The sequence below is a fragment of the Diadema antillarum genome, unplaced genomic scaffold (assembly GCF_040938485.1).
Source record: "Diadema antillarum isolate AM-2024a unplaced genomic scaffold, OU_Dant_1.0 seq00000508_RagTag, whole genome shotgun sequence".
Lineage (NCBI taxonomy): Eukaryota > Metazoa > Echinodermata > Echinoidea > Diadematoida > Diadematidae > Diadema > Diadema antillarum.
Genome location: NW_027271463.1, coordinates 481313 through 491892, shown reverse-complemented (window position 1 = coordinate 491892; position 10580 = coordinate 481313). Strand labels below are relative to the sequence as shown.

Sequence of the window (10580 nt, the reverse complement as noted above, 5' to 3'; positions counted from 1 at the left end):
ACACTTGACGCTCCATATTTTACTACAAGCTTATCCTCGAAATCAGCTTATATACACCGAGTTTTCTCGAAGTCGAGGATCACCTTTTGAACCTAGCATTTGTAATTGTTATGCTAAGCCCTACGTATCGACTAATGTTATGCTCAAAATGTATGTTTGCATTGTTTTGTTATGTATGATTTAAAAAAAAAACAGAAATCAATCCAACCAAACAAACATGCATATTCATATGATCCGTTTTGTGTCCCCTTTCCAATGCAAGGAAAGACGGTGTGGCTAATTGTGTAACTACAAGTCAACTGACAAGACAAACTTCGTGGAGACATGTTAAGATTCGATTTAATCATTTCAGGGCTAGGTTGAGTCGAACTCTTTCGATTCAAGAGAAGCAATGATTAGCCAATCTTTGACAAACTTGCTCCAGCTACTGCTAAGTACATTGTACAACATCCAAACGCACGTACATAGGAGTACTGTATGTGGATACGCGCGTACATGAACATTGTCTATATACACAGTGATCAGTGATGTTGTATTGCCTATATTATGAAAGAATATCCTGTGAAAACTTTGTTTCTTGAAAGAATGGTTACATGAAGACACTTTGTATAAGTGTAATAGCGCTGATTTATTATGGTTATTTGTAATGATGCTTATTTTTATTTTGTAATGCTTATTTGTAATGGCTATTTGTAATGATGCGTATAATGAATTTCCCTGTTTATTTACAACTCATGTTGAAATTCTTGATTTTCACGTACACTGTGCATAATGTAATTGATTTTACGTTGCGATGGAGAGAAATAAAAAATAAAATGAAATGAACGGAATAGTTGTTTTCCACCCGAGCAGCACCATGCACTTTTAACACCAAATATGTAGAGGTGAAGATTAACATGATAAGGAAGGGTTGATTCGGTTTACAGGGGTTAGAGAAGGATGTATTTATACAGCAGAAATACACATGCGAATAAATCTGAATTTTCAACTGTTTCAATAACTGTTTTCAACCAATGATTTCCACAAGAGTGATAATCAAGTTTCCGAGTTCTATAAACTTCAAAAGCTGGAATCCTTGGAACATACCGAGGTTGGATATTGTGAGATATTTATTGAATGAGATAATTAACATGTAAAATATTGCACGTATCATTTATCAAACGTAATGAACATCGACACATGAAACTCCACAACTGAGTACTTGCAAATATTCATATTCAATTTCAAACACAAATTCATATTCATTTAGAGCTTTCTGCATAGAGCACAATATTGTGTATTATTTCATGAAGTACAGTTTTCTTTTCCAGTTCATCGAAAACAATAAGAGATATTTATTGGTACATGCAAATGTAATTATCGAGGTGTACGTGACCAGACTGCATGGTAATAGAATTTGAAGATACTATCGTATATATTGATTTAAAGCTGTTCAGACTCAGAATAGAAGAATAAATGGTGATCTGACTAAGTAATTGTAGAATTTATTGGCATGTGATTGGTCTGATTGAAGTGCTGAGGGCTGTCACTAAATAAGCAAATACATGTAAATTGAAGAGCCAATTGCCTGGAAAACGGGCAGGTATAATTATCATACGTTGAAAGTGGAATTTTTATTATTGTTATTACCATCATTACAACGGTTTATTTGGTAAAGGCATGGAAACTCGTAGCCTGAAGGCTAAAGTACACTGCAATAGCATATGAATACCTCCCAATTAGATAGAACACATTACGCTGTCATACATAACAGCCACAATGATAAAGAAATCAGAACTGAATACGAATATATTGCACAAAAATATTACCACATGTTTTACCAAAAAAAGCAGAAGTATGAATATTACACACCATCCTTCATCATTGTACATATCAAAAATAAATAAATAAAACCCGTTAAATTATATTCTAAAGATATACTTTCGTAAAACAGCAAAAAAATAAAAATAAATAAAAAACAAACAAACAAACAAACACTGGGCCGATACTATATATAAGGAAAGTATCTTTAAAACAAATCATATCACCATTATTTGATATACAATAAAGAGCTTTCAACCAAAAGGCGCTAAATCCACTGAAAACGATGAATTAAGCGCCTTTTGGAAGCAAACTCTTCAAATATACCAAGATGCATGTACACAGACTAGTGACAGTAAACATGGATAATCTGTATAGGCCACATCAATACCCTGGTTCAGTTGACGGAAGAGAGAAAGGCGTGTGTGATTGGCTTATCATGTAGAGTCAATCATTGAGAGTAGTCGATGAAAGTCGGTTCGGTTTGCATTATTCATCGATGAAAATTCCGTATGACGGAATCACGTAATTATGCAGCAAGCATGGGTTTTGCATCTTTGAGAAATAAATTATCTATATATCATCTATATCATCGATCCCCCCCCCCCAAAAAAAAATGGAATTTCGCATGACTCTAAAGTTGCTGCCATTTTATGACCACAAATTACTAGGCTCTATTCCTGATCGTACGCATTATTTGCCTATAATACTTATTCTATACTATCTGCTTTATTTAGTTTTGTTTGGTGTTGTTCGATTCTTTTTTTTTTCTTAAGGAGGATTAGCTGATTGTATACGGCAAACAATGAATAATTTGGTTGTTCTTATCAGGCAATGGTAAAGTAGAAGGGGATTATGGATAAAAACGATCATTTTTCTCATCTAAGATGCTGTATAACAACAGGACCACTCTGAAAAAGATATGCTTAAGTATAATCTCAAACTAACTATAATCTCAGATAGTTGAGATTTCCAGAATAAATCACCTCCAGCCGGTGTGTTATATTCTCATATCATTTTCCGTGTTGCCCAAGGAAAAATTTTATTTATAACAGAACGTAACCACTTATGTCGGAATATCGGTGAACATGCATATTATGCCCTGTAACTGTTTTGACAGTGCCTATAGTGATATGACGTCATCACGAGCTTGACACTGGGCAAATAAGGTCATGAGCTCGACACTGCTTATAATGTCGGTCTCGTTGGTTTTTTTTCCCTTATATAGTGTCGAGATTATGGGCCTTATTTGTAGAGTTTCGAACTGGTAGACTATATAGCCCGTGGGTACACATCTAGCTGATCCATGGGTTTTGTTCACTTGATGTCTATAGCTCGTGGGCAGTATGACTCGTGGGTTGTATAGGATTGTATAGTAGGCTGTATGATTCGTGGGTGTCGAGCTGATGACGTGCATCTGGTGATAATTATTACCCCGTGTTGAGACTTAGTCTGTCTTTGTTCGCAATATTGTATGGGATGACAATGTACTCGTAGTCTGCCTCTTGACATTGTCTTGCGTCTTTTCAACATCATACCATTTTGTAGTTCGACTTTGCGCATGAGCAAAAAAAAAAAAGAAGAAAGAAATTAAATTCATTGAGATAAGAATCTGTGTTATAATGATTCAGGTGATCCTTAATTCGGGTGCACGTCACGAGACCGACACCCACGAGTCATACAGCCAAAGAGTCATACAGCTCACAAGTCATCTACAGCCCATGAGATATACAGCTCACGAGTCTTACAGCCTCTCAGTTCGATACTAAGCCAACAAGGCCCACGAGACCGACACATTCCGCTCCGTGTTGTATCTGTCGAACTCGTGGGCTGTTTTCACTTAGTGTCGGTCTCATGGGCTTTATTTGCCTAGTGTCGAACTCATGGGCTGTAACATGACTCGTGAACTGTATGACTCATGGACCTGTTTTCAATGTCGAACTCGTGGGCTGTACGACTCGTGGGTGTCGGTCTACTGGGATGACCCCCCTTAATTGTATATAGTGCTTATAGTTTGTTACTTTGTTATACCCTGTATAAACAATACATGCGATGTGAAATGAAAGCTTCTCCTTTACAACTGAGAGGCAACTTGATCTGATTGTTAGATCGCAGCTAAAGGGACTGTACAGTACTGGTTGAGGGAAGGAGTCAGGTTTATAACATTCATAAATGAGATAATGAGAAACCTCTTAAGAAATATGGAAGAGCATGTAATTTTAAGAAGAATTTAACGCTTATTTGATCAAAATTGGTTTTCAAATGGCTGCGATATCCAAACAAAGCGATTCTAAAGTGTGGGACCCACACTTTATTAAGATCGCTTTGTTTTACTTTGTTTTTGGATGTTTCAGTCATTCCAAACCCGATTTTCATCAAATAAACTTTGAATTCCTCTTAGAATGGTATATGCTCTGTACTATTTCGTGCATGTTGTCTTGGTATCTCGCAAAAACTTACAAAAGCCTAATTCTGAGCTCCACAAAATACTGTAACATCCCTTTAATATGCGCCAATTGTATTAATTTAAACGGGTTAAGTTGCTACTAAGTATCTTATATCCCCGTTCCACAGACAAGACTAGCTGTTCGACAGGAAGACGGGGTATGGCAGTTTAACCGCTTAACCACCGACTCTTTTGTTTTTGTTTGTCTGGGTTCTGTTTGTTTGTTTGTTTGTTTGTTATTTCTATTTGCTCGTTAGCGGATTTGGGGAGAATAATGGCAACAAAAAAAAATTGAAGTTCTGTTTTTAATTTTATTCTTTTGGGGGGTCAGCCGATTGGGGGGAGGGGGTAGGAAGTGGCAGCAAAGACCAAAAAAAAAAAATAATAATAATAATGCGAAAACGCTAGATTTGTCCTTGGATAACCCCGTTCCACAGATCGCCGTGAGGCAAAGTCGCCTCACAAAATAACTATAAGCTCGGACGCCATTTTCAATCGCAAGTCCAGTCAGTGTCAGATAAGTGTCAAGTCAGTCCGATAAGTGTCGAGTCAGTCCGATGTATGGTAGACTGGTGTTGTGCGACTATCGGACGTGTCCAGCCGACGTCTTGAGACAGTCTGTTGATTTTCCGTCGATTGGACAGGCATGAGACATGTAGGTTAATACATGTATGAGTCTTCTCTGAGCACTCAGTGTTGGTGCACACGAGTCTCTGGGGATCATCGGGTCAGACTTTGTCGGAACTCATCGCCAAACATGGGGCTCAGATGAGCCTGCGATGGTCAGTGGAATCAGAAAAAAAAAAAGAATATTATTTCCAAAAATGTGCACAATGAGCTTACTAGTATATTTATTGTCCAATGAGGTGCCTTTGGAGGGACTTTCCTGAAACGTTATGTGCGAACTGCATGGCTAGTGCGATTTTGGTTCTGTATAGAAAACAGTAGGGCCCATAGGCCTACTGTTGTGGACGTTTTATTCAAACATAACAAGGTGGTTATATCCTTAATTGGGGCAATGATGTTAACAATGCCCCGAAAACCAGCATTATCATGTATCTGTTTTATAACATGTTAAGACACGGTATGAAGACAGGAGCTGTAATGAAGAACGAGTTTACCCGAATGTGTGTTTATTAAGTGAATGCAGCAATAGTAGAACTCATCAGTAAAGTTTCAGGAAAGTCCCTCCAAAAGTTACAAAGTTTTAAAGTAACAAACGCAAAGATTTAAAGTTTCAGTAACCGCATCATGGGTGAGAATAGTTTGGCGATGACACTCTCTAGTAACTGTAAAGGCAATGATATCTAAATGAAAGCAAATAAAGAGATTTATACAAACAATTTTTTTTCTCAAAGGGGGAAAGTACACAAGTCATTCCCTCGACTTGTTTCTGAGCAGGGGAAATGATATCGCCCTTAACATGTCAGTAATAAGTAGAGGTTGCGTTCTTTCCATAAGAAATTATACATTTTGTGGATGCTTCGAGTATTTGCGTATATAGACAATATTGTCAGTTCCACTTTGACAGTTAAACTTTGGCAGCTTTATTATGATTCCTGACAACCCTTATAGGGTATTGGGAATAGACAATGATTTCATGTATTCTGTACAAATCCTTCCGATTTGTCAAGGTATTTATACTGGTAAAAGATAATCGCAATAACAATTTAGGATAATCACTGAGAATGGTGACATGATATTCACAATCAGACAAAAAAAAAGAAGAACATGAAGAAGATATTGGATTATACCCCTGAAGGATATCGTCCAAATAATAAGATATGGAGCTAGCATGCAAAAACTGATTCCCCGCATATGGTATAGTGCGCGCATTTATTTTTGCGCATGTTCAGCTGCATGCGCGTGCTATGACTTCACGTATGCCTACTTTACGTATCACCTGCAGTGCACGCAAATGGTGTAAACGTCAAGGTATTTAAGATACTGGTAAAAGATAACCAACACGTTGCCACTGTCCGTATTTTCTTTGATTCTTCATGCTTTTTGAGTGAATTTTGCGGGAAACATGAAGATAAAGCCTTGCGTTTTGCAACATCTTCATCTAGACAAAACTTACAGCATGCTGACCGGTAAAAATGTTAAGACCCTTAAGGAATATTTCGATCTGATAGACGTTCATGAGGAAAAATCGATCAATGGTAAGTTCTAACTAAGTGTGATGTTGAGTGTTGTGAGCTCTATTTAAGTGACCAAGGAAAATATAAGTAGTTCTGGAAATATATCTAGAACACAGTCTATACATATTGGGCTAGTATATTCTACAGTGTGTTCTACTTTGTACAATCAAACTCTTTTAGTATCAATGTAATGTATGGGGGGGTCTTCCGGGGGATCCAGGAATTCCGTAAAGGGGGGGGGGGGGCGCAAACAATATTTCTGATGCTATTTCCGGATTTCAGTTTCAGTTAATTACTTCAGCTATATTAATGATCATATCAACATAACAAACTTTCATTAGACTTCTCGACTGTAACATTTAATAGCAAACCAATTTTGGCATCAATTGGAGAATGGATGTTTTAATGTTTGCGAACTTCAAATCGATGGACCGAGACATCTAGCATTAGGCTAGTGCTTGTTTTGATAAGGTTGACGCATTTGGTAATCATCCTTTTGTCCTTAATTCAACTACTTAGTAAATCCTTTGTGTTATAGATCGAGGGGAAAGCTAGACCAAAATGAATGAACAAAACGGTGCAGAATTTGGTATACAGACGTATATTTTCAAGAGGCAGACGAGGAGGTAGAACTCATCAAAGTCAATACAACACAAGTAGATAAAATTAGTTTCGCTTAAGATCCGTCATTGCGCCGATTATGGTTAAATTTTCATTAACATTTGAAATTCTTAATGGGATGGAGGAGGGTATGCGATAGTGAAAGTTATGGCGGAAGCCGACGGGCCTATGAGACGTTTTGAATAACATTTTTAGCTTCGTTTATATATTCTTCGTTTGTGCTTGAAACCTATGAGTATTTTCAACCTTAGTGTTTTCTCGTCATTATACTCACAGATATCCAGTTCTACCAGGTCCTCAGCTCAATGACGGATCTGAAGCGGAACCAAATCTACAGTGTCTTCGACATGCTCGACATCGACGGCTCTGGTCAAATCGACTTCGATGAGTTCTACCTCCTCGTCTGCATCTTGATCTCACTGAAGGTATAATAAATGAAAATGGTGAAACATAACAATAAACATCGTTTTCAAAGCGACACATAGTAGGATTCGCATAAAGCTTGCCCGCCCGACGTTACTACAGCTGTATTCATTGAACATGATGTTCAAACAAAGGACGAACTTGTATACACCAGGTGACCATAATGGTCGGTCAATTTACACTTGAGAAAGCATTCATTGCATTATTTTTGCTTTGATGTATTTACAACAATATCTTCTATAAACAACACTACTGATATTGCGAAATACCGCTTTTGCTGTCAGGTGATTGTGCAGGCAAGTACCATTTATAAAGATTACTTGAAAAAAGATGACATAGATGCATTACATCTCAGTAAATTTAAAGACCAACTCGCCCTGTCATCACAATTTTTTTTTTTTGCCTGCTCATTCGCAAAGTGGAACACCGAACTGGCTTATTTTCATGCTTGACCACCTCATCACTGGCCCGTTTCTCTACGCAGGACAAGGACGAAAAACAGTTCATCTACCGCCATTCACGCACCGTCTTCGAACTCCTTGATGAGGACGGATCTCAAAGCATCTCGGCCCAAGAGTTTTCGGCCTTTGGATTTCTTTTTAACTTCTACGGTGATGCCGTCAAACAGATTTTCAATGATTTTGACATCTCTGGAGATCAGGTGTTTATTTTTTATTTTTTGAAAAGACTATTATGCCTTAAGTTACTAGTATTTTGCAAGATTATGCTCATTAGAGTATTTTATTATATGTATATAGGCCTATTCTGCCACTCTATGTATTAGTTCATTTATGACACGAATTTATTTCTTTTAACATAATCCTTTCGGGAGATCCAGATAGTCGCAATCCAATATAAGAACGGCGGGATGAAAAAAAAAACAAATAAAAAAACTGGTGCAGTGTCAAAGCGCTGATATGTATACATCTACTATACAACTGTTATGAAATACAGACATGAAAAGATATATTTAACAAGAGATGCAGAAATTAAGTTGAATTATACGAAAATACTACATTTTCAACGAAGAGTTGTAATTATTTTCTAACTCTCCATCCAGGAGCTGGATTACAAGGAGTTTAAGATGTTCGCTATGGCTTGCATCGATCGGCAGAATGAGATTGATCGAAAGAAACGAGAACAGCTTGAGAGGCAGAGGAGACGCCGGGAGGCGAAGAGACTCCGCCGGCTCCACGGAGGCGGAACGTGGGACTGGCTTGGAGCTTGCACAATTCTGTGATCCAGAGACGCGTAATGCCAAAGCTCTGATTGAGAGATTCATTGGAACTCTATGGGATAGACAAAGAACAAAAAGAAACTACAAAAACAAACAAACAAACAAACAAACAAGATAAACAAACAAAACACTGCAAATGCTCTGAAACAGTTGCATCAGAGTAAAACACATCGAGTCGACTGAATGTTGAAAGAAAGTTGTGACAATGAATATGTATGTGAAACGTCGGTCTTCTGAGATGGCATTTAATTAGATTGTTTTGAACATCCTTGGAAACACTAACCCATTTTAATGTTCCTCTTGCCACAAGTTAGTGTGCGTACTAACTGGGGCGCTGGGTTAGCGGAGGTGTGGTCCTTCTATATAGAAGAGTGCTTAATCTGAAGAGATTACTCTATAGGTAATTATAGACAATACACACACACACACACACACGCATTTACACACACAGTTACACGAGATGTAGATATAAAATATAGGTATATACAATGTATATACTTTTGTATGTGTTAGATTTTCTTGTATGAGTCATAACCGTAGTTCTTGTCATCATACACATCGCACAACCCGAGTGAACAAAATGCATCTCCTCCAAAATAGCCATAAATTATTAGAAGCTTACTTCCATTGTTCGAGTTTATTACTGTGTGTCCCTGGTTCTGATTCGGTTAATTTCCTGCTGTAATCATGTTCCCTTGTGTGTTCTTGGCATGTCTTCCTACATGGCGTAACGTGATTTTTTTTTTCTTTTGGTCTTTTCTTATCATTTCTAACATGTCTAATGTCATTTTACAACGTCTGCTTACTATGCTTCGTATCGCATATCCGATGTTTTAACGTGTTCCGGTAATTGTTTTAACATGCAATGTGATTTACCTTAAATTTCCTGTCACTACAATACTCATGTACTACTTTTTACATGATTCCCTGTTACATGTATAAGGAGACCTCTGGGGGCTAAATGTGATTGAGTCCTGTGTGGTTTTGATTGAAAGTCAGTAAGTCCTAAAGTAAGTAAAAACACGGGTGCCGCAATGTAGGCCTATAGTTTTGTCCTAGTGTAGACAACAGTTACACGTAAGTGATGTTCTGCAAAATAAACTTTCCATCCGGCATCGCCCGGTATTTCTACAAGAAGACCTTCTCATGTCCCATCGATACGCCATGTCAGATGACATTAGGATCGTCGTATTTCACAAATTTTAGATGTCAGTTTGTCGTAAATCAATAACTTCGACACCGAAGATAATGACACCGATATGGACATCATCACTGTTCCGCGCAACTTTTATGTTTTAATGGCCTGGGTATACAATATTGATTTTGAAAGTAGGCCTATGCGTATAATGTCTGGGTCAAAACAAAATGTCACCGTACAAGAAAATAAACGGTATACTATAATGATACATATATATTTAATAGGTGTATACTGATTGTGCAGAGCGAATAAATATAAAGGAGTTTCATGGAATTGAACAACAATCAAGACCACTTGTGGCAAGCATTATCATTGATGCGTACTCGATTAGCTGACGAGAAAGACAACCAAGTTTGCCGAGTACAAGTAAATGTGATCAAAGTGATACAGGCCGTGCCCGATGTATTCAGTTTTCATGAGCGTGGTTAGGGGAGCAAACTTGTGATTTTTGCTTAATATTAATCCATAGTTGACACAAGAAACAAAAATCTTGATATTTTACATTGAAAAGTTCCGAAACTTTTAGGTAACGCGTACAAATTAAAGATTTATGCCCGAGTCTTTAATAGTGATTTCTTCATCAACACCATTCAAACAATAAACAATGAAGTTCAATGAAGTTGTAATTTAGCAAAGGGTTCAAAATGAGAAAGGACAATTAGAAATATACTAGGTGCACAATAGGCATATTTGCCTCATTCAGAAACTGTGGGC

General features: G+C 37.4%; 1 protein-coding gene across 1 annotated transcript; it reads left to right on the top strand.

Moving 5' to 3' along the window:
* The first annotated feature begins 6275 nt into the window (after positions 1–6275).
* LOC139734075 (EF-hand calcium-binding domain-containing protein 9-like) lies at positions 6276–8671 on the top strand. Its single transcript, XM_071644888.1, has 4 exons — positions 6276–6408; positions 7285–7433; positions 7916–8092; positions 8492–8671. The coding sequence occupies exons 1-4, from the start codon at positions 6276–6278 to the stop codon at positions 8669–8671; spliced, it is 639 nt and encodes a 212-aa protein (XP_071500989.1).
* Positions 8672–10580: the final 1909 nt, after the last annotated feature.